The 25,531-nt window shown below is 39.2% G+C and overlaps 1 protein-coding gene across 3 annotated transcripts in view; it reads right to left on the reverse strand.

Annotated features, from left to right (window-relative positions):
* Positions 1-459: 459 nt before the first annotated feature.
* The window catches only part of MCCC1 (methylcrotonyl-CoA carboxylase subunit 1), a 63,581-nt gene continuing 38,509 nt past the window's right edge, over positions 460-25,531 (reverse strand). For all 3 annotated transcript variants that reach the window (XM_057738085.1, XM_057738082.1, XM_057738083.1), the window contains exons 10-19: positions 24,245-24,372; positions 21,259-21,442; positions 18,540-18,649; positions 16,900-17,116; positions 15,252-15,338; positions 10,115-10,164; positions 7,007-7,144; positions 5,618-5,725; positions 2,151-2,222; positions 460-820 (exon numbers count right to left, since the gene is read on the reverse strand). In XM_057738085.1, the coding sequence (XP_057594068.1) occupies positions 692-820; positions 2,151-2,222; positions 5,618-5,725; positions 7,007-7,144; positions 10,115-10,164; positions 15,252-15,338; positions 16,900-17,116; positions 18,540-18,649; positions 21,259-21,442; positions 24,245-24,372 (1,223 nt within the window). In that variant the 3' untranslated portion in view covers positions 460-691. The remainder of the gene's footprint in view (positions 821-2,150; positions 2,223-5,617; positions 5,726-7,006; positions 7,145-10,114; positions 10,165-15,251; positions 15,339-16,899; positions 17,117-18,539; positions 18,650-21,258; positions 21,443-24,244; positions 24,373-25,531) is intronic.

The following is a 25,531-nucleotide window of genomic DNA, read 5'->3' on the forward strand; positions in this document are numbered from 1 at the left end:
ACCTGAAAATCAGGAGGCTGAAAGTGTGTTTCTAGAAAAAATATGTTCTAGCATGCAAGTTAAATATATTATATATGTGTATAAAATACATATACACAAAAGTGTAAGTGTGTGTGTGTACATATATTTACACAAGCTTAGGAAGTACAATCAAGGCAAAGGCAGTCTAGATAGAAACTTTCCAATCACAAGAACAAGAAACAAATAACATCCAGGTATTTAAACTGCCTAAGAAGTTAACTCTTTGGCAAAACACTCTTAGTTGAGTTTGGTTCTACGGCACCTGTCTCTGAATATGTCACTGTCCATTTTCATCATGACTATAACCGGGCAATAATTCATTTAGTTAAATGACCTTTTCTCTTTCCATTGTTCTCTTTTGATCAAGTTCCTGCGCACCTTCCTAAAAACACTACATTGTATAAAATTTGAGGCAGAAACAAACCATATTGTCTCCAAATAAAAAAAAGTATAATTTAATTTTATTAGTATGGAATAGTTTGAGATAATTTATTGTATTTGTGGCCCAAGTGCATGATTCTTAAATATAAAAGGGTGTTAAGCACAATCATACAATCATTTAGTAAAAGTGGTGGTCATCAGATCCCGAGAAAAGCAGGAAGGCACTTCCTCTTTTTGGTGTAGAGATACTATTTAAGATACTGCTTAATTGGCCGTTTATTGATGAAGTTTATTCTGCTTCCCTTTTGTCAGATTCTTCCTCCTCAAACTCGACTAAAGGAGAGTGTCTGTTGGCCTGAGAACCTTCTTTGTAGAACACTTTCTTGACCGTGCCATCCTTTGGAGCCTTTATGGTATGCTGCAGAGACACAAGGCACGACAAACAATGGCTGTGACACTGACAAGGGCTGACCGCAGACCAAGTCAAGAAACACAAAAAGTGAAAAATGAAGCCAACTGTTTTGCTATTTTGTCATGGATCAGTGCTTTCCAACGTTTCTCATATCACAGCACACAGAGAAAATAATAACATTTTTATGGTGTGCTTGGGGGTTGAGAGGAGTCACTACCTTGATACACCTGTAACCCACGCAAGGTCAATAACTGGGAAGCTCTGGATGAGCTAGTAATTCTTAGCTCAAGCATCACAGTAGACACTTACCTGGGAAGCTTTTAAAAACTACTGATGCTTGGGCTCCCTATGGGAAATCCCAACTCAACTGGTCTAGGGAAGTATTTTTTTTTCCCCAGTGATTTATTTATTTATTTATTATTTTTTGGGGGGTACACCAAGTTCAATCATCTGTTTTTATACACATATCCCCGTATTCCCTCCCTCCCTTGACTCCCCCCCCACCCTCCCTCGAGTCCCCCCCACCCTCCCCGTCCCAGTCCTCTAAGGCATCTTCCATCCTCGAGTTGAACTCCCTTTGTTATATAACAACTTCCCACTGGCTATTTAGGGAAGTATTTATATATATATATTTTAAAAATAAATTTATTTATTATTTATTGGCTATGTTGGGTCTTCGTTGCTGCGAGGAGGCTCTCTCTAGTTGTGATGAGCGGAGGCTACTCTTCGTTGTGGTGCACAGGCTTCTCATTGCGGTGGCTCTAGGCTCGTGGGCTCAGTAGTTGCGGCATGTGGGCTTAGTTGCTCCACGGCATGTGGGATCTTCCCAGACCAGGGATTGAAGCCGTGTCCCCTGCATTGGCAGGCACATTCTTAACCACTGCGCCACCAGGGAAGTCCCTGGGGAAGTATTTTTTAAAAGCTCCCCAGGTGCAATATGTCACCAGGGCTGAGAACCACTGGCCTACAACTTCCAACCATTTAAAAACCTAAACAGCTAATTTAATTTGATTGAGGTTTTCACTTCGATATTGATATTTGGCATCCTAGGTATGGCCTTAGAAAATACCAGTAGCTCATATTCTGTTGGGTTACTGCATGAATCCAAGCTACTGATAATTTCAGAATCACAAATGACAGGTTCCATCTCACAACATTAAAATGAAAATGTATTTAAGAGAAGGATGGCTTTGCTTTGTTTCCTGCAGTTTATGCTTCCTCAATCCATGGTTCTTAATATTTAAAATGGTCTTAACTTACAAAATAAGACAAAAGAATGATTAGGACTGACAGCTCCCAAAGTTTACTTGGCAAGTGAACCCGTGTTCTCCCTCACCTCCATCTTCATGGCTATCATAACCATCAGAGAATCTCCAGCTTTTACTGTGTCTCCAGCTTTCACAAATACCTAGAGATTAAGAGTGACAGGTTAAGACTTAAAAAACACAGAGGTCCTTGGAGGGTCACAGAATTCATATACAAATGTACACAGCAGAAGTATGTGTCTATGTGGTTGTCCTGTCTGCCAAACATACTAGCACAAATCAGAGATCCACAGGTCAGTCTGGCATTGTGGGCACTGTCGTTAGCGGGAGGCACTCCTTAGCTCCCCGTCCCTGCCCCCAACCCACCTAGTTTTCCTTGAATCAGATAAATACACTCTATGTATTTCAAGATCCTTTTGTTTTTTCATAAATATACAGACAAGACATACCGCCAACAGGGAAGAACTACAGGCATACTTCGTTTTATTGCTCTTCACTTTATTGTGCTTTGTGGATGTTGCTTTTTTTAAAAATTAATTTTTTATTTATTGGCTGTATTGGGTCTTCGTTGCTGCTCACAGGCTTTCTCTAGTTGCGGCAAGTGGGGGCTCCTCATTGTGGTGCACAGGCTTCTCTTGTTGCGGAGCATGGGCTCTAGGTGCATGGGCTTCAGTAGTGGTGGCTCGTGGGCTCTAGAGCACAAGCTCAGTAGTTGTGGCGCATGGGCTTAGTTGCTCCACAGCACGTGGGATCTTCCCAGACCAGGGCTTGAACCCGTGTCCCCTGAGCTGGCAGGTGGATTCTTAACCACTGTGCCACCAGGGAAGTCCCTACTTTTTTTTTTTTTTTTAATCTTTTTAAGAAATTGAAGGTTTTTGGCAATTTTTCATCAAGCAAGTCTATGGATGTCATTTTTCCAACAGCATTTGCTCACCTTCTGCCTCTGTGTCACATTTTGGTAATCCCTGAAATATTTCAACCCCTTCACCAGTAAAAAGACTAAGACTCACTGAGGGTCCTGATGATGGTTAGCATTTTTTAGCAATAGAGTTTTTTTTTAAATTTTTATTTTATATTGGAGTATAGTTGATTTACAATGTTGTGTTAGTTTCAGATGTACAGCAAGTGATTCAGTTATACATATACATGTATCTAAGTACTTTTTAATTAAGGTATCTTTTTTCAGACATAATGTTATTGCATTCAACAGACTACAGTGTAGTTTTTTGTTTTTTGTTTTTTTTGGCTGTGTTGGGTCTTTGTTGCTACACACGGGCTTTCTCTAGTTGTGGTGAGCAGAGGCTACTCTTCATTGTGGTGTGTGGGCTTCTCATTGCGGTGGCTTCTCTTGCTGCAGGGCACGGGCTCTAGGCACATGGGCATCAGTAGTTGCAGTGAGTGGGCTCAGCAGTTGTGGCTCATGGGCTTTAGAGCGCAGGATTAGTAGTTGAGGTGCTCAGGCTTAGTTGTTCCATAGCATGTGGGATTTTCCTGGACCAGGGATCGAACCTGTGTCCCCTGCATTGGCAGGTGGATTCTTAACCACTGCACCACCACTGAAGTCCCTACAGTGTAGTGTTAACTTTTATACCCACTGGGAAACCAAAAAAATCATGTAACTCGCTATACTGTGGTAGTATGGAACCAAACCTGAAATATCTCTGTGGTATGCCTGTACTACACTTACATGTCTTCATGATAGGCAGGGTGGAGGGTCTTGCCTGGTTTTCTAGTTTTTAGGTTAAGATAGTATTTCAAGTCTTTAGGGTCTTGTGTAGTAAATGCATGGACAATCTTCGTGTGAAAGAATTAAACGTATTGGCAACCCAGAAAAATATTTCTATTTTCCTTTTTTCAAGTATAAATGAACTCATAGATCCCATATGGTTTTACTGTCTTCTTGGTTAACATGGTTACCAAGTAGTTTTTAGAAACATCACACAGTAGAGTTAGGTTCTAAAGCCAATGTGTACAGTCAAAATTGTGAAAAATGAGAAACATGTCTGAAAGCCCCACAATCACCCAATGCTGGGTGATGCTTTAGAAGTCTTCAATGAAATCAATGATCTGGGTTTAGGCCAGTTATGGGGGAAAAAGTGTATCTTTAAACGTACACCCTGTGTAGGGATGCCCACAATATGAGAGGCCTGTGGGAACTGAGACTGAACGAGTGAAATGCAGGTCCAAGTTCCCCAAGTGTGTTGCTCTTCTGGGGCAAACATTTCCAGATGAGAATCATGGATGAAATCACTTACAGCATTTAAATTTTTTATTTTATTTATTTGGCTGCATCAGGTCTTACTTGTGGCTTGAAGGCTCCTCATTGTGGTGCACGAGCTCTAGAACTCGGGGGCTTAGTTGCCCCGTGGTGCATGGGACCTGAGTTCCCTGACCAGGGATCAAACTGGTGTCCCTGCATTGGAAGGGGGATTCTTAACCATTGGACCACCAGGGGAGCCCCCACTCACACTATTTGAATAGTTGTTTTCTTCTTTTATTTGTTGGTACCAAGAATATACAGTTGAACTTTTATGACTTAAATGCATTTGAGGGGACTCTACTGTATGCATGTATATAAAAGGAGCCACTGATCTACCACCATTGGAAGTTATATCAGTATGGATCTCAACTCTGAATATATTCTGCATTCAACACCAAACCACATGGTTCTTCACTAATACCTTTCAAATTTTGGATGATGCTTGGTGAATGTTCCACTTTAATCATATAAAGACAACCTGGATTATTTGTACTTTGATGGAAATTCCCACTTCAAAGAAGAGTCTTTACCATAAATTAGTTAAATGGTATTTTCACTGAAGAATTGTAATATAGAATTTGAATCTATAATAGATCTTCTTGTTTTCTTTTAAAATTTTTTTTAAGTTTTATTTTGTTTTATTTTTTTTGGCTCCGTTGGGTCCTCGTTGCTGCATGTGGGCTTTCTCTAGTTTCGGCAAGCAGGGGCTACACTTCATTGTGGTGCTCAGGCTTCTCATTGTGGTGCTCAGGCTTCTCATTGTGGTGGCTTCTCTTGTTGTGGAGCATGGGTTCCAGTGCGTGGGCTTCAGTAGTTGCAGTTTGCAGGCTCAGTAGTTGTGGCTCGTGGGCTCTAGAGCACAGGCTAATTAGTTGTGGCACACGGGCTTGGTTGTTCTGTGGAAGTGGGATCTTCCTGGACCAGGGATCAAACTCATGTCCCCTGCATTGGCAGGCAGATTCTTAATCACTGAGCCACCCGGGAAGTCCCTTCTTGTTTTCTTGAAATGGATGCTTTCCAATAAGCAAGATTTAGAGAGGGGAAAAAGGATATACACAACAAAGTTCAACAAAGACATTTATTAGGACTTACTGGACATCATCCTTTTTTTTTTTTTCTAATTTATTTATTTTTATTTTTTGGCCACACAGCATGTGGGATCTTAGTTCCCTGACCAGGGATTGAACCCACGCCCTCTGCATTGGAAGTGCAGAGTCTTACCCACTGGACTGCCAGGGAAGTCCCTGGACATCATCCTACATACATTCACATCATTACCTTTTCAATGGTTCCAGTCATAGGAGCTACAGCACCTTCTTGGGTTCCTTCTGAGCTCAATGAAGATAAGAATCTGGGGACTGGAATGCCAATCTGAATACCTCCATCCTATAAATAGAAATGATATTTAGAGGATATATGTTTATAATATAAATTGGAAATGAAATTAAGATCACTGTAGTTTTACTAATAGATCTGAGGTGATGATTATTTTCAAGCTATCTGTTAAATATTAGTCATCTTTAATACTAGGGTTCTAATCTAGCTTTGTACCATGAGCAAATTACTAAATGCCTCTCAGTCTTGGTTTCCCACTATAAAGAAGTAATAGCACACCTGCCTCACAAGGGATTAAAAGAATTCAAGTATATAACTGTTGGTAAAAGACAGCCGCTGTCTGGAAGCCATTTTTGGTAGCACCCACTATCAGGTGATTAGTCTGAGCCGGGAACTCTTCTTAACAATATATGTAATGTCATTGGTGGGCCCAACAACCTTATGAGGTGGGTACTGTTATTCATCCCTGTTTATAATGGGAGAACTGAAGCCTAGAGATTTTAATTTGCTCAAGGTCAAGCAGATGCTGGTAGGGCCAGGATCTGAACCCAAGCAGCTTCATACTCCAGAACTCACACTCTTCGCTACTTCACTCTACTGCCTCTGCCATCATATTGTTATAGCACATTGACTACGGCAAGAAATGCCTGGTAAAACGAAATCATCCTTGACTCCAATACATAGTTTAATTACTGGAATACTAAAGGCATCTCACCACAAAGGACTGTGGTCTGGAAGACGGTTTCCAAATGTGAGAAGACTCTGAAGAGGCCACAGTATATTTGATAATCATTCCCTTTCTTTGCTCATGCAGAATGCTAAGGTCTCCTAACAAGCTCCTAACCAAATCCATGCCAAGCCTACCTCAACCATCCTTTGACTGCCAAGAGACCACCACTAACCCCACCCACTTTCCACATAAGGAATATCCAGTCCATAGACTCCTCCCACAATGGTCACCTCTTCCCAAGTCCCCAGGATTCCCAGTGCTAGGAGGATGGTTGGGGGAAGTGTTGAGACATCAAATCCCGGAGAGAACATTGCCCCCTGAGCAGGGAGATTCACTCTGACAAGAAGGGGGCAAAGCTGTTTCAGAATTAAAGGAAGAAATGGATATGTGACTGTCAGTGAGAATCTGTGAGAACAAAAGGGATGAAGGGAGAAACAGAGAAGGTAGAAATGTGATAAAGAAACAGACTGAAAGGAAGATAGAGAAAAGGTCACTGCAGTGAGAGAAGGAAGCAGGATCTTCCTAATATCTCAGTGGAATGCCTCTGGTCAAGCAATTTTCTCCTAGATTCCAACAGTGTTATTATAAAGAAAAGACATTACCATGGAAAACAGGTGAATAGTATTTTCCAGGATAATTAGCTTAGTTTTACTAGCAACTCCATTAACAGAAGATTTCAGGTAAGTGCAGTCTTCCTCACTGCAAAGATCACCAAGGACATGGAAAGTTTTATCTTCAATCTGAAAAAACAGAAAAATAAGATCCTTAAAATAAATGAACAATCCTACAGAATTAAAATCAAAATCAATTCTTCACTATTAGTAGTTTCAAAAGGTAATACGTAAAATGGTTTTTTTTTTTTACAGTCATGTAGGAAATTTCCTCCTATGATTCATAAACATAATAGAAAGGAACAGCAGTAAGATAACTAAAAGGAAAAAAAAAGTTATATAGCATATCTGCAGCACTATACGACTATAGATGAGGGTTCACTTAAGAACAGCAATAAAAAAGTGAAACAGAAATACAAGTCATTGTAAGCAAAATTATTAAAATTCAGTTGAGTATATTATATGTTAGTACTCATTTCTGAGTACCCAAAGCCAAATTTAGTTTTACAGTACCAAAGTTAGTAATGAAAAAAGCCAGAACCCCATAATTAGATAGATTTCTTTTATCTCACCAACATGTAGATCAAATTTATGGGTTTCAGTTATAATTTAAGAAGATAAATTAGCTGGAAATTAACCCCAATTTTCTTACTCTGAGAGAGAGTGCCGAAGAACAGATTTCACACTTAATCTTTCAAGGAAGCTGATAAAAGGACATGAAACTTCTGTTTTAATGGATGTTTTCTCATATATACACTTATGAAAAAATTTCCTTTACACACAGAAAATCCTTTAAATCTTCTTTCCTTATTTTTCATTTAAACTCCCATGTTAGTGTCAGAGTCCTGTGGCTGTTCTTTTCAAATATATTATGTAGGCTAAAGTGAGATAGGTCACACTGCAGTATTTATACATGGTTCTCATCTATCCTAAGTTAAATATGACATTTTACTCTGCTTTGTAACCTACTAAAACAGCCATTTGAATGTTTGTGGAATTCTCAGGACATAAAGGTTAGATTGGGAACAGTTTTGCTTAAAGATTTATAGAAGCACATTCTACATTTGTGAATGTAGTTCCATAAGCAGATTAGAACAAATGTGCAATGTACTTTACCATTTCCCAAGGGATAAGAAGGGGTCCCTAAATCAGAGGTACCAATATGAATTGCAACTCTCACATACTAAAGTAAGTAGATTTCCCATCATGTCTGAATCTCAGAGAAAGAAAACCAATGTGTCTCAAAGTGTTGGGAAATTTAAAGCACATCACTGATAAATTCATTCTGTAGGATTTGAAATCTCTTAGCTCATACTAAAAATGATTTATTCTAGTCTCTGAATTTATACTTACTATAAGAATGTGGTTGAGTTCTTACATTGTTTTTTAACCCTTTGAGCATTTCATTTTGCTAGTGTAATGGACTTTTAAAATGAGGTCTACAATAAAAATTTTGACTAGAGATTCTCAAAGTATGACCTGTGGATCCCTTGGGGCCCCCAAAACACCTTTAGGAGTTCCACAAAGTCAAACAATTTCATAGTAATATAATGCTATTTGTCTTTTTTTACCCTCATTCTCACAAGTATACAGTGGAATTTTCTAGAGATTGCAGGACATGTGGTAATGTTATTGCTCTGATGGCTAATGGAATGTGTGCTTGTGATAATCTTTTCTCAGTTTATCCTGCAACTCAACAACAAAAAACCCAACCTGATTTTTTAAAAAAGGCGAATACTTGAATAGACATTTCTCTAAAGAAGATAAACAGCCAATTAGCATATGAAAAGATGCTTAACATCATTAATCATATGGAAATGCAAATCAAAACCACAGTGAAATACTACTCCTACACCTGAGGATGGTCTCTTTTTGAGGATTTTTTTTTTTTTTAAAAAGAAATACAACAAAACAAAAAACCCACCAGCATATGTGTTGACAAGGAAGGATGTGGAGAAATTGGACTCTTTGTGCACTGCTGGTGGGAATGTAATATGATATAGACATTATGGAAGAGTATGGTAGTTCCCCCCAAAATTAAAAAGATAGCTACCATATGATTCAGCAATTCTACTTCTTTAGGTATATGCCTCAAAGAATTGAAAACAGGGTCTCGAAGAGATATTTGTACACCTATGTTCACAGCAGCATTATTCACCACAGGCAAAAGGTGGAAGCCACCCCAGTGTCCATCGATAGATGAATAAAGTGTGCTATATACACACAGTGGAATGTTATTCAGCCTTAAAAAGGAAAGACATTTGGACACACGGTACAACAACGGAAGGACCACAAAGACATTATGCTAAGTGAAATCAGCCAATTACAAAAGGAATAATGCTGAATGATTCCACTTCTACGAGGTGCCAAGAGTAGCTAAATTCACAGAGACAGAAAGTATATAGAATGGTGATTGCCAGGGGCCCAGGGAGCGGTGGGTGGAGAAGGGGGAGTGGCCTCTTGATGTTTACTGGGTACAGAGTTTCAGTTTTGCAAGAGGAGTAAAGTTCTGCAGATGGATGGTGGTGATGGTTGCACAACAATGTGAATGTATTTAATGCCACTAAACTGTACACTTAAAAATGGTTAAAATGGTAAATTATATATTATGTATATTTGGAAAACATACATTAAAACAATAATAAGTTTTTTTCTCAGGGTGATTTTCTAAATGGTAAATATTAATAGATGTAGCTAATACAAACAAAAGCTTTTTGGGGAGTCTCAATAACTTTTAAGAGTGTACAGAGGTTCTGAGACCAAGACGTTTAAGAACTGCTGTTTCAGATATAAGTATATTTACATAATTTAGGGGATTGTTAGGTGTCTGATTCAAAGCTATTATTATTATTATTATTATTATTATTTTTACCAAGTTTTTATTCTTAAGGAAACCACAGCCAAATGGAGTAAATAATCACAAACTGTATAGGGGTAATTTCTCCAAATCAGTCTGAAATAAAAGCTAATGACATTCTTCTAACTATAGTTATAATAATCAATGGCTTAAGAAAAAGTAGAGAGTGAAAAAATACTCTACTCAGTATGAGAGAGATCAGATTTAGCTCTGAGCTGTAGAACAAAACCAAGAAGGCTTACCTGCATGCTATATGACCCATCACGGTTATATGTTACAGCTATGGCTACATCTTTACGGCAAAAGGGGGGAAATTGAAGAAAAAATTAGAAGACATTCATTTATTCAGTAACTGAGATTCTGAAAACCTCACTTTCAAGCTAAGGATAACTAGTTGTTAGGGATATCAACATCCTTTAACTCCCTGACAAGATTACAAAAATTTTTAAAAATCAGACAGGTTTCGATAAAGATGAATTTCAAACTTTTCTTCTTTAAAACTGGAGTTTTAGCTCTTTTAAGGTTATAGGATATTTCAGATATTTTCCCCTCAACAAGAAAGGCTGTAGTGTCATAGTAGAAAATGTAATTAATTGGGAAACAGAAGTTCTGGCTTAAGACCCAAATCTGCCATCTGTGGCAGGATCACCTCTGTGATCTTGACTAAGTCTCTTAAAATCTTGTTTTTTGATCCATTCTGATCCATTAAGTGGGTATGAGAATATAAATGACTAAATACATGTGAAAGTGCTTTATAAACTGTAACAGACTATACAATATACAATATATTTATATCATTATGTGAATACAGAATAGGTTAGACTATCCTAGGAGATGAAAGTTCTGTGGGGTAGAGAATGCAGACCAAAGTTATTTCATCTACTCCTGACACATCAACCAGCATTTTGATGCTCCCAGCTCAAATCTGTTTCCAGCCTTGACCTTCCTTCTCCAGAACCCTGGTTAGTCATTCCCAGCAGGTTCCTCCATTGGCACCTTAAAATAAACATGGTGGGGCCAACAAGTCATCTCCCCCCTCTGCCTGCCTTCCCTCCTGACCTGTGAGCTCCATGACCGACATCATTTTTCTCGTCATCCGGGTTTATAACCTGTCATTTTTGCCTTCTCCTTCTCCTTTGCTTTCCACCTCCAATGGTCACCACAAAGCTGCTAAATTCTTCTCCTTGAGGACCTGTCCTCTACATTTCTTCCCGTCCACTTCCATCACTCTACTCTGATTCAGGCCCACAGCTTCTGGCCTGGCTGACTCCGAAGAGGTCCTCCCAAAACTTCCTGCTCCCTGTCTCAACCATTCCAGGTCCCTACCACATCCAAAATACCTGGCCTGGTGGGGAAGGCACCAAACTCCCACTCTTGTTTCCTACCATTCTTCTATGTAGCCCTGTGTTCCAAATAAAGAGGAAAATGGGCCAATCAATATTCTCCACATGTGCCTCTAGTCTTCCCTGCAACTGTGCCTCTTCACTCCTGCTCCTGCGTCACACTGTGCTGGTCCCCAGCCACACCAACTGAGACCCCACCTGCCACTCACACCATGCTCACTCACTGTCCTTGGCAAGAGTCTGTCTAGGTGGAATGAATTCTCTATCCTCTCAACATTTAGACTTCTGCATATAAAACCCCATTACGGGGACTTCCTAGGTGGCGCAGTGGTAAGGAATCCGCCTGCCAATGCAGGGGACACATGAGCCCTGCTCTGGGAGGATTCCACATGCCACGGAGCAACTAAGCCTGTGTGCCACAACTACTGAGCCTGTGCCCTAGAGGCCATGAGCCACAACAATAGAGCCCATGTGCCGCAACTACTGAAGCCCACACGCCTAGGGTCTGTGCTCCACAACAAGAGAAGCCACTACAATGAGGAGCCTGCGCACCACAATGAAGAGTAGCCCCCGCTCACAGCAACTAGAGAAAGCCTGTGTGCAGCAACGAAGACCCAATGCAGCCAATAAATAAATAAAATAAATAAGTTTATAAAAAGAAAACCAAAAAAACCCCACCCCATTATGATTTCCCCCTCATTCAGTTTTATATGACAGTGATTTTTTTCAGTTGTTTTTAAAAACTGCAAAAATAAAAATATGCACAAAAGTTAAATTTTGAAGTACATAAAATAAAAAGTCCCCTCTATTGCCCAGATGTACTACTATTAAACACTTTGTGTGAATCCTTTTAGACCTTTTCAAATGCATGCATAAACTTATATTTTTCTTTTATAAAAATAGGATATTTTTATGCATATTGTTCTGCAACCAGCTTTTAAAAATTAACATGTGACATACATATCTACTTTGTTCTTTCCATAGTAGCAAGGGCATAATTTCATAATAATGATGATGATAGCTACTGTTTATTGATGCTTGCTCACTCTAGGTCATTCAGTGAGCTAAATGCTAATGAGCTAAAGGCTTTATACGTGCTGTCTCATTTAACATAAACAATAACCCAAGGAAGTAACTGCCACCACCATCCCCATTTATGGTTGAGGACACTAGATCTTTAGAGAGAGTGACTCGCCCAAGGGTTACAGACAAGAGGGGAGCAGAATTCAATCCACACAGTCTGACTCCAGGGCCTGCATTATTAACCACTACACCATCTGTCTTGCCAACATATACACTTCTCCTTTGCCAAATGATAAATTCCTTTTTTTTAAATGTCTTTAAGAAATTTATTTATTTATTTACTTATTTTGGCTGTGCCGGGTCTTAGTTGCAGCATGAGGGGTCTTTGTAGCGGCACGTGGGATCTTCGTAGTGGCATGCGGAATCTTTTAGTTGCAGCATGCAGGCTTCTTAGTTGCAGCATTTGAATTCCTAGTTGCGGCACGCATGAGGGATCTAGTTCCCTGACCAGGGATCAAATCTGGGCCCCCTGCATTAGGAGCATGAGTCCTTACCCATTGAACCACCAGGAAATTCCCCCAAATGGTAAATTTCTTAAATCTTTTTTTTTCTTCTTTACATTACTCAGAATACCTGATTTTTCAAAAACTTTGTACTGAATGTATGTATGAATGAATGAAACTTTCCCCCCTGTATCTTATCAATATCTTTAACCTTTCTTGAGAAAATACATCCAATTACACCAGATCAATTTTCTTTCAATTTATAAGATATGAAAAGCATTTAACTAACATAAATGCCAAAAAAAATCATAGTAAAGACACTGCCAGGAAAACTCTAAATTCTTTTACATATTACAGGGTAAATGAATTTGTTCCTCCCTCCTCTAGGTATCTCGTGATCCCCACAAGAGAACCTTAAACATCCTCTTATAAATTTAATATGTTTAATATCCTCTTATATACTTAGTAAGGTATATAAGTTTAGCATGGTGCAGTGTTAGGTAAGCGCATGTGCCCTGGAGAATGGGTTCAAATTCTGGCTCCACCAATTAGTTTAGGCGTGACTTCAAGAAAACTATTAATCTCTCCAAGCCTTGGTTCCCAATTTACAAAGTTGACACTAATAACAACACTGATCTCATTAGCCTATTCTGAAAATGCAAATGAAATAATTCATGGAATACACTTAACAAAGTGTCTGATACATACTAAACACTCAATAAACCTTAGGTATTGTTATTGAGGGTAGGGCAGGGTTCTGTGAAACATGGTCATAGTAATAAAGGAAGATTACTTTTCAAGCCCTGAATATTTAAAATGTTGGGTCGTTCTTACTGTGATCATAAGAGTTGTTTCTACTTTAGATTCACAAATGCTTCTGGGCCCTTAGACTTCTTGTTTGGAGCATTCTCTTATTCAACCACAGTCACTACTGATTAACATACATTAGAGACTCACCATAACATTTCTGAAAGCTGTTAAATTCAGACCTGGATTATTGTTGAAAAATACTACCAAAAAGATGTAGTGAACAGCACTCATATTGGCTTTTCAATTATATATTTATTTACTTTAAAATTAAAAACAAAAACAGAAAAACCCCCAAGAAATGCAGCATAATTCAAAACACTGCTCAGAGCCTTAATGAAGATCCATGCCAAATAACACAATTGGCTCATCTGAATTACAATCACACATGTGATTTTCCTGTTTAATTCAGGTTGAAGGGGTCACTGAAACTTTGCTGCTGATACTTGTGTTCAGCATATAGGAGTCCAGAGTAAGATACTCCCAGATTTTGGAAGCTGATTTTTACGATGAAGTGAATAAACACAGCATAAAATGGATAGGTTAACCATTTGCAGAATGCTACTTTATAAGTGATGTTTGCACACTTTCTTTCCAGGTACTCAACGCACTTAAGGCAATGATCATCTAGGTTCAGAATAAAAAAATATCTAAAAAGCTATAACCCAATCAACTTCTGTGAACAAAGAATCATAAGTGACTGGATATCTACATAGAGTTGAGGTAAAGCAAATCCTACTCTGTCCAGGGCAGAGTGAGCTGTGATGAGCTGGAAGGAGCACTCTGTTCTACCTGGTAGGCACATTCTGATAATGGAGCTATCACAGTTCAATGACACCTCACATTCAAGGTTATCCAGCCCTCCCAGCTCTGACTCTGCACCGATCTGGCTTCCCGGGCAAACTGTCCTGCAGTAGAAGGGATACAGCTATCTGCTATCATAGGGTTCTGGTTCCTCTGGTACACTGTTCCAGCCATACGTTTATAAACCGCTTTTTGGTTTAGGTGTGGTGTCATCCCTTCTGACTTCAGTTACAATAAATCAGGCCCCATCCTGAGCCTACTCAAATTAGTTTGCAATCAAAAATCAACTTTCCACTGGGAAAAGGGTGGAAATAGCACAGAAGTCAAGGTCAGAAAGACTGGGTGTCAGTCTTGGCTCTGCCACTTATTAGCCTTGAGTAACTTACTGCACCTCCCATGCCTCAGTTTCATCACCAATAGGTGGGTATAACAGTAACTCCTTCTCATTAACACTGACTGAGGAGGGGGCAATCCTCCTCCCCTGGAGTAGTTTTGGTTATTGTTTTTCTTCTTTAAAAGTAATACATACCCATTGAAGAAAAACTGCAAAGCAAAGAAAGGACAAAGAAGAGGGGGGAAAAGACTGCCTCAAATCCCACCACCCAGTGGTAATCTCACGAATGTTCTGTCATATTTCATTTCAGTCATTTTGCTATGTATGTTTTATGACATATTTTAAAAATATTTACCAAATATAGAAAAAGTATAAAAAAGAAAAATAAATATCATTAACTCTACCACTCAGAGCCAATCAATTCTATTATTTTGCTTCCTTCCAATGTTTAGACTAGGGATCTTAAAAAATGTAATTGATCCTGGCCAGGCAGAACCCTTTTTTCTCAGGTAAATGTGACATATTTCTATGAAGCACATTTCTCTTTTAATAGAACATTACTTACTTTTTTTACCATCCCTAAGAGTCATGTTTCTGGTGTAACAGATATTCAGTCTTCTGCCACTGCTGGATGCAAAAGGAGAGTATTGATCTAGAAAAAAATTAAATTTCAACAACAAATTTATGAAAATCAAGCCTACTAACAAAAGAAAACATAAAACAGAGGTCCTATACTGGCAGTTCAAATGTGTTCTCTTTGTTCTACTCATTGCTTTAAATTTAAATTAGACACTTTCATTTACATCTCGGGAAGTTTCACATGAAAAAAATCCCAGTTTCTCTTGAAAATCAGAATATCTCCAGCCTCAACTCTCATGCTCTGGTGGCATAAACTGCACAGTGGTCACCCCTTTCTGACAGGGCAAATTCATTCCAGGTCACCCAAATCCTCACCACTCACTACTTTTCTTTTACCTGGCCTCTTTTACTCTTCTCTGTACTGGCCCACCCGACAGCCATTTGTGTGCTCACCCTGTTAGACAAGCTCCAGGAGCTATAGCATAGCTAAATTGAAGCAATTTATTCTGAAACTCCTCACTGTGCTGGTTATAAACTTTAAAAAGGAAACTGAGAGTAAGAGGACATTCCCTTCTAAAAATGCTAAGTCCGGCTTAGGAATACCAGATGGGATATAGTTAGATGCATTTATTTAATGTAAAAGGACAAAATGAGGACAGAGCACAAATCTCCAAATACAGTTATATATTTTAAGCTTTCAATATAACTTTCTTGAATGAATCTAGAGATTAAAGACCCTAATAATAGGATCTTATAATAATATAATAATTCTGATAATAATGAAGGGATGAATGGATTCAAATTTTTTTTTTTTTTTCTGTTTGCTCTAAAGATCAGAGATAGCCTGAGGAAGTATTATGGACCAAATGCAGGAGAGCTCAGATTTTGCTTAATTTAGAGGGAAGAACTTCTTAATGGAGAACTGACTGAAACTGTAATCAACAAATGAGTTTTCATTATGAATTTCCAGCTTCCTGAGGTGTTAGGAGGAGGCTGGGCAACAACTCAGTGGGGATGCTGAAGCAGGGATGCACGAGTGTGGCAGCCAGGATGAATCTGTCACAGTCCCTCGTGCTCAGATTCTATGATACGATGAAGTACATGGGTCTCTAGCTAGTCAGAAAGTTGATCACAGAATAGAAAAAGAGAGGAGGAACTAACTCAACAATAAATTATGGGTAACCCAAGGGAATCTGAGCATCTCCAGAGCTCTGTCTGTAGTCTCTAGGACCAAGGAAGTTGCTGCAGGTACGGAGGACACAACGAAGTAGGTCAAAAGGAGTGGTGAATAAAAGAAGTTGGAAGGAAATAAAAAAGAAATTAAAAACATAAACCAAAAAAGTTGGAAGGGATATCGGCATGGGATGCAGGCAGAATTGGTGTTTGCTTGAAAATAAGTCCATCTCTATGTTGTTAGGTGATGAGTTGTTATATTTAATGGGTTAAAGGGTGTTGATGGGTGTATCCATGTTAGGCAAAGAGCTCTACTTCACACTAAAAACACTGTAGCAGAGGATGCTGTCAATCACCGACAGAAGAAAAGGGAGGAAGGAGTGGCATAAAGAAAGAAAAGCATGTTGAATGATTATTCATAAAATCTTGGTAAGCAGAAGAAAGAGAAAAGCATTCCATACCTTGTGTCTGAATCTTGAGAACATCAGACAGAGCTTTCTCCTTGAGGATGAGCCCCAGAGCTGCCCGGCACAAAAACTCTTTGGCTGTGGCCTTCCGATCAGGCAACAGTTCTTTGCAGTGTTGAAGGATGAAATCAGTGTGCACGTTCCCAGCTTCAAACTCCGGGTGGCCAGACAAGCTGATGAGGAGGTCGATGTTGGTGTGCAGCCCAACAATCTAGGGGAAGAAAAAAAAAACCCATGTCCCCAGTGAGTGGGGAAAAGAACTACTCAGGAAAACATTTCTATGGCACCTGCTCTTTCTATTAAGTATTTTCCACCATGAATAACTCTCAGGAAAAACAAAACAAAAGAAACCCACTTCACCATCGCTATACACCTGCATTCAACACTATGTTAATTTACTATGATAAAAAGGATGTAGGAAATGGTGCTGAGTAGGTAGTGTGGAGATGTTTAATTGACTCAGGTTAGAAAAGCAAGCAAACTTTAAGAAACTTAGAACACTTCCACAAAATAGGAAGACTGCAAACAGAGCAGGATTGCTATACTGGTGAGGGGTAGGATTACATGACCTGAAAAGAGCTTCCGTCCAACACCAAAACCCAACTTTTACATACTGACATAAAAATTTAAAAACGTATAAAATTAACCCAAATCCACCCAATAAATGGGATTCAGGGCAAAACCAGCTATCTGAGCTTTGGGTTCATTCATTCACTCACTCATTCATCCATTCATGCATTCATTTAACAGCCATTTACTGAGTGCCTTTCAGGTGCCAGCCCCTTAGCTGGGTACTGGGAACACGGCGAGGAACAAAACAAAGTCCTTGCCTTCACAGACCTTACATTCAAGGGACAGATAACAATAATATCTATAAACAAATATCTAATATAATGTCAGGTGATATGAAGAAAAATAAGGCTGGCTAAAGAAACAGAGAACAGCAAAGGATTCTCTGCAGTGGCATGGGAAGCACTCTAAGGATCACAGTGAGCAGGGCTGAGGACAGTGAGGAGGGAATCATGTGGGGGAAGAATATACTGGAAGAGAGAACAGGAACACATGGCTCCATGCTGGGTGTGTCTAGGAGTGGCAAGGAGGCCAGTGTGGGTGGAGCCATAGACATCAGAGGTTTGATCAAATTCATGATATACAATAATTTGAATATGATGGGTTAATAAGATATCCTTCTATGAAGCTAAATCAGTGTGGTATGTGACTTACTGCACCAAGGAAATGAATGGCTACAGAAAAGCAACAAACTCTTATCAAATGGATAAAACTGAACACATTTACTTTCCTTTGCAGAAAACAACACCAGACTATAGGCCACACTCCTTTCGTAGGCCTTATCTACAGAATGAATTGAAATTTCACATCGGATTCCACTGAGGTTAATAGTAATGCTAATAGTTTTAGTCCTGAAATCTCTTTTTTATCTGAAATCAAAAGTTCTTAAACTCTACTCTGACCCATGGGGAAATCCTTCCATGTGAAATTATTTTGTTCATGACATGTGGGTAATTGGTGGAAATAAGTTGACAAGGACAAAGGTCGACCAATCGTGACAGACATGCTTGGCTGTAGAGACACAGAGAACATCAGGGTCACTAACACTGCCCCAGGTCACTCACATTGTACTGTCGAAGGTTGTACCTCAGTTTCCTCAAGGCTGCCTGACGATCTGCAGCCCACACAACCAGCTTTGCAATCATGGGGTCATAATGCACTGAAACTTCATCTCCTGAAATTGAAAAACCACAAGAATCAAAGTTAAAACTTAAAGAGAGAAAATATAAGTAAGACATTCCCCTGGGGCTTTATGTACATTTCACACTTAATCCTCACAAACTCCTGAATGACAGATATTGTTACCACCATTTTATTCATGAGGAACTGAGGCTCACTGGGGGTTTAAAAACAGAAGTCAGGGAATTCCCTGGTGGGTGGTCCAGCAGTAAAGAATCCGCCTTCCAATGCAGGGGACGCGGGTTCGATACCTGGTCAGAGAACTATGATCCCACTTGCCGTGGGGCAACTAAGCCTGGGTGCCACAAGCACTGAGCTCGCACACCTCAACTAGAGAGCCCACGCGCCACAAACTACAGAGCCCATGTGCTCTAGAACCTGCACACCACAACTACAGAGCCTGTGCGCCCTGGAGTCCACGCGCCACAACTAGAGAAGAGAAAACCCACACGCCACAACTAGAGAGAAGCCCGCGTGCTGCAATGAAAGATCCCGTATGCCCCAAAGATTCCGCATGCTGCAACTAAGACAACACAGCCTAAATCAATCAATCAATCAATCAATCAATCAATCAACAAAGCAGAAGGAGGGTATGGCCATCCAAGAGCACCAGGCCTGAAAATAGTCATTCAATGACACCCAGGCTGGTTTTTCCCATCCTATTTTCTTCTGAACCTTCTTTTCCCTTCCATTTTGGAAGTCAGTGCAAACTCCCTTTACCCTCTCATTATCACAATCACTTCTGCCCTTGGCATTTCCTTTCCTCCACCCCCTCGGTTTCCTCATCAGAAAAATAAGGATAATAATTCCTCTATCCTATATGCTTGTTGGGAGGGTTGACAATCAAGTGCCAAATGCCATACCTGGCAGAGCTGATAAATAGCAGCTATCATTACTGTGACAGAGTCTCAGAGAACAAGAATCTGAACCATGCACATCTCACTGGTTAGAAATGGTTCAAGTCAAAAGGATATGGTATATGAGAAAGAATACTATTCTAGGACCTTTTTGTGATTTTGGCGGGTCACTTGACCCCTCTGAATCCCACAGTCTTCATCCATAGAGTCAAGGGGTTAGATTACACTCCCTTATCCACCCATCCACCCACCTACCCACCAACATATATTGAACACCTTCTAGGCCTAGGCTTGAGCAAAGTGCTGCAAATGTAACATAGAAGACATAGCCCTCTCTTAAGACTCTTACAGTCTAATGGAGAAATTAGACAAGGAGTAAAAGATCACAAGATAATATAAAAGGGCAATGCCCAAGGAATACATAAGGGACTCAGGGAACACAAAAGAAGAGGGTTGGGGAAGCTTCCTGGGCTAGATTATTCTCCCCAGTGCTGGGATGTGAATCTGGGAGTCTGTTTCAGAATTATATGTTATCCTTTGAGCACCTTTATTAAATTATATTGCAAGCTTTGCTTGCCTCACAGATTCTTTTTTTTTCTATTGCAAGTTCTCTTTTATCTCTATGTTGTTCCGCTGATATGCTCAAAAATTTACTGACTACCAAATTTTACTGTGGGTTAGCCAGAGTTCTTAAAATGCTGCCAATTTATCATCAAGAAGTTATAATTCCTCATTTTGGCTTTCAAGACCCTATGCGATTTGCTCTCATTCTGTATCTCCAGCCACATCTCCAACTACCCACTGTCCTGAACTCTTTTCTCCAGCCACATATTTTCTCATACTTCTTCAAACACACCTTTAGTTAAATTCTCTTTTCTTCACTTTTCTGTATGCTGTTAAATCTGCCTACTCAAATCCATTCCAGACTTCCTCTTAGAAAAATGTCCTGATTATACCAGCCTAACATAACCTGCTGTTCCTGAGAATTGCTATATTTTATCACTCACCATCTGTATAACTTCTCTGGCAACTAAAGGTAAGGTGACAGTAAAGAGTGGTGGCTAGAGCATAGACCCTGGAGCCAGAATGCCTGGGTCTGAATCTTGGCTCCAAGGGTGACATTGGGCAAGTCACTTCTCTGTGCCCTGGTTTCCTCATATGGAAAATGGGGGTGACAGAAACACCTATTCATAGGGTAGTTCTCATAGTTAAAGGAGCCCATGTAGAAAAATCACCTAGAACAATACCTGTACATAGTAAGTGCTAAATAATTGTTATGACCATTGTTATTCATCATATATGAACTATGATAGCTCTTGCACTATTATTTTTTTACTTTCTTTTATTTAGTACTGTTCAGCTTGCACTAAGTTTATTTATTAATATTTCAGCTTGACTTCAGTACCTCGAAGGCAGAGGGCCTTGGGCATAGCAGATTCACCTTAAATTATATTTAGAACCAGACAAAGTAAAAATATAAAACAATACCCACAAAATATTTGTTGCTTATGCTTGACTAAGTGCCTCTGCATTTCAAAAAAGAGAATAGTACTGCTTAAAACTAGTAGTTATTCTTTAAAAATGACTATTACAGAGGAAAATTAAAGATTACTGAGAAATCAAGTAAATCCGTTATTTTAAAACATACTAGATATATCCAGAAAACACAGGGAAAAGACCGCTTCCAAAATCAATAATGTACTAAAAATTTTTAAACACTGAGACTTTTTGCTTTATTTCACTTTACCTTGCCGTACTCCAGTTTCAATCCTAGTGGAAAGGTCTGCTCGAGGGGTGGAGAGATGCACTAGTGGTCCAGCCCCTGGCATGAAGTTATTGTTAGGATCTTCAGCATATATTCTAGCTTCAAAGGCATGGCCCTGAAGAGTTATTTCTCCCTGGCTCAAAGGAATCTTCTCTCCTGCCGCAATCTGGTAAAAGAAGAGTATGTGCTTCTTATGAAAACCCACCTTATAGCAGCTATAAGACTGACTCGATGGTCTTGCCTTTTCCTACGTAAAATGTACATTTGGACTTTATAATGAAGCCAAATAAGAACTCTTATTTTATCCACCCGCTCAAGTATTGGGCAAAAGCAAACACAGGTTAAAAAAACAGATGCAGCTTAGAAACACTATATTAATTACAATGGGTTTCTAGATTTTTTAAATAGAGAAAACAGGCAAACTAATTACAAATATAAGTATCAGTGCTTTTTTAATATAATGAAAACTAAAATTTCTTACTGGCAAGATATTCTCAGTTTTCATTTAAAACATTAGCACTCAGTTACCAAATCAATCTTTTTTATAGTAAATTATTAGTTGGTGTTTAGGATCATATTCACAGCTATGGGTAAAGTATGGCATTAGTCATCTTTGTAATTTCATCACCAAGCGATCAAGCAAAACAGACAGGAGAACACGTTTTTTAATTTTGTTATGTTTATGTACATTGCAAGATACCAGATTATAAACAGGATGATCAGCATTGTTTATCACTACTGTAATTATTATTATTTTGGCACTTATATGCCAATACAATAAATCTCTCTCTTCAACCAGCATAACTTGGAAAAGGCTATTGGAGGGCACACTGTCACTCTCTTCACTCTCCCCTTAAGTTTTCCTCCAAGACAAGAAAATGACAAATGAGAAAATGGCAAAAGATACAAGGAAAAACTTAGCAGCACACTAAACTAGACAGGTAAGCATGAAACGAGCAAAGGTTTCATCTCTGTAAATCTGTAAATAAGAAAAATCAGGAACCAAAACAATGAAAAATGAAAGGAAAATGGACTACATTGAATGCCTTTATGGTGTGGTTTGGAACCAGAGACTCTGGAGCCATATTGCCTGGGTTCAAACTCTGTGTCTATGCTTATTCTGTTCTGGGCATACTCACATTCTGGGTAAGTTTCTGTAACCTCTTAATGCTTCAGAGAAAACTGCCTGGCATGTAGTAAGCACTATGTAAGTGTTAGCTATTATCATTTCATTCTTACCCTTTATAATAAAATACTCTGTAACGTTTTAATAAAGAATTCTATTTTAGTATAAAAAAGGAAAAGAATGATCTTATGTCCATATTCTAAGATGTGATCTTATTTCTGATTATACAGAGCAACTTCAACCTGATTTATCTTTGCCTATCTGTCTTCCTCTTAAGTTGGCTTCTATCTGGGCCCAGAAGAGACTGGCCCAATCACGCCTCTGGGTATTTGGAAATCTGTATCATCTGAGTTCTCTTGAGCTTAGACATTGACTCTTTGGAACCCCTGGACCTTGGACATTTCGCCAGCCTCTCCTGACACCACTAACAATCTGAGCCTGCAGCCTGGGTGCTCATGTCATTGCACCCTCGCTCTAGGAAGCCAGTGACTCCAGAGATAGGTCCTGGAGCTTGAACTCTTGACTTACCACATGGCGAGACCCCCTTGTTTTACCTCTACTTGGAAGCCAGACTCCAAAGTGCCTTAAACACTGTAAATAAGGTCTGGTGGCGTCCCTAAGCTCTAGAGACCCTCCCCAGATGATAAGAGCCTATTTTTCTTTCTAAAGCTCTTACAATTTCTTGACTTGCAGAAATAAATGTCTGCTGGTCCCCCTAATTTCCAAAAGCTTCTTTGGAAATCCTTTATCTTTCATGATATCAAAATTCTGGACTCTCTTGGTTACTGCCTCAGAAAAAAAATATTCTTTTCCTTGAATTCTGGAAACATAAGCACTCTTTCCAAAAGTTTCTAAACCCGCTACAGTTTTCCGGACACTTACTAACACTCACTAGCCTGATGTGTCTGGTTTTCATTAGCTTCCAAGGCTAGAGAAGCCCGGAAGAGTCTTATGGCTCAATTAAAACCACCAATCATCCCCAAGGAACCAGCAAAAGGAACATTATATGACTATCCACAGAAGTTCTACAAAGACAAAATTATCAAAATAATCAAGACTTTAGCATCACAACATGGAAAAAATAATTTAGTTTCAGGATATATAAAGAACTAAGAATCCTACAGAGATCAAGAGTATTCATAGTACTTAAAAACATTTTTTATATTAAAAAACAGGTAAAATCTATTGTTTTCAATAAAGAGAACAAAACAGACTAAGTTATTATCATTACTATTTGAAGGAATAAGCTTATAGAACTCAGATTCAGGCCAGTGAGGAATAGCTATAGGCTTATACTTCAGTAAAGTACAGTAGATGTGTCATAGCAATGTCAAAGTGCTTTAAAATTTTCTAAACATTTACTCTGCATGGCTACACCTATCCCTTCATGGGCCTTCAACAGCGTGTCAGCACTTGCACATGGACACTTCTGTTAATTTAGACCCTTCCCTTGGCTCTTCATGCCCAACTCTTCCGTTGCTTATTTCACCTTGGCTAGCATCTGACTTGTCTCTAAAACCTAATGATGCCCTGGCCATGAATGATGTGGCCTCAGGTGGAGCACAAGGCTTTGTGTTGAGACAATGTGTTCACAAGCAAGCCTCAGTGGCAGAAGCTCACCTTCTGGCTGCCCCATGTCTAAGGTGGAAAGATGGTAAGTGACAGATTAGGAAACTGAGTTCATAAAGTACATCAAATGTAACATCACCTTTAACCTCCTATTTTCCTATCATCATGAAAACCACTAAGAATTGAACCCTTGCCCAAAGTGATGCCTTCTTTTAAGAGGCCAGAAGGGAACATATTCTCGACACTGATCTTTAACAGAAGAAATACTCCCACCCTAAGCTGCCATTCCACCAAGTCAATTCCTGTGATCATCTCAGTAACGGGATGTTCCACTTGCAGCCTTGTATTCATCTCCATGAAATAGAAATTGTGCTTTGAGTCCATAATAAACTCCACAGTTCCTAAAACATAAAATACAGTGGTCACATTTCAATAGCATATAACCAGTAGGAATCAAAATCTTCTATGATAGATCATATCAAGTTCTACGGTTGCTTTCATTCAATGGTAAACATTTTGCATTTCATGAAGAAACAACTCACATTTTGCAGCAGCAAATGATTCTCAATCAAAAATAGGGAGCCAAGTGAAATTTAACAACAGAAAAGCATATTTAGGGTTTTGAGCAAATGGTAAGCCCAAGTTATGAATCAGTCTCAGCTGCTGTAGCAGTGAGAACACGACTGGACCATGTGTTACTGCTTCTGTGCACAAAGATCCTCTGGAAACCTCACACTGTGACATCCCATCTCAGTCTAACTCTGTGGAGAGAAACACAACATTCTTTTCTCCTGACTGTGGGCTTTGGAAGTGTCTTTAAAAGTCCTTTTGCTAGTGACCCATTGGGAGATTACTTAGTAACTAAACATTTTGTTAATGTCTTATCTATTGGCATTCTATTAAGTACTACATTTCCCCAAACTTTATTAAGGTATAATTTCAGACAATAAAATTTATCCATTTTAAGTACAGTGTGCTGAGTTTCAACAATTGAATACAGTCATATAACCACCACCACAAGGAAAATACAAAACACTTTCATCATCCAAAACATTCCGTTGTCCCCTTTGCAATCAGTCCTTTCCCCAGGCCCCAGCTCCAGGCAACCACTGGTCTGCTTTCTATCATAGTTTTTTTTTTCTAGAATGTCATATAAATGTAGTCATATAGTTTATAGCCTTTTGTGCTTGAATTTTTTTCACTTCACCGAAAGCTAATTCCATATAATTTAAAACTGTTTTTCCAACTGTGGATCACAACCTATTAGTGGAATGTAAAGATTTAGTGAAGATTTCCAGTTTCTGGCCCAGCATGGAAGGAACTTAGAAGCTGCCATTCCATCAACAAGTAAAAAGCTGAATAAGCTGAAAAACCAACAACTCTTCTTAGATCCATCAGAGATGTGAGGTCACAGGCAAACTACTGCATCCCAAATTAGACAGACAGAAAGACAAAAACAGAAATTCACAACTTATTGGAGCAGAAACCCATGAGCAAAAACCTCTGTGGGAACAAGTACTGGAGAAGGAAAGCCTGGACTGTAATTGACAAATTGCTGGA

The sequence above is a fragment of the Hippopotamus amphibius genome, chromosome 6 (genome assembly GCF_030028045.1).
Source record: "Hippopotamus amphibius kiboko isolate mHipAmp2 chromosome 6, mHipAmp2.hap2, whole genome shotgun sequence".
Classification (NCBI taxonomy): domain Eukaryota; kingdom Metazoa; phylum Chordata; class Mammalia; order Artiodactyla; family Hippopotamidae; genus Hippopotamus; species Hippopotamus amphibius.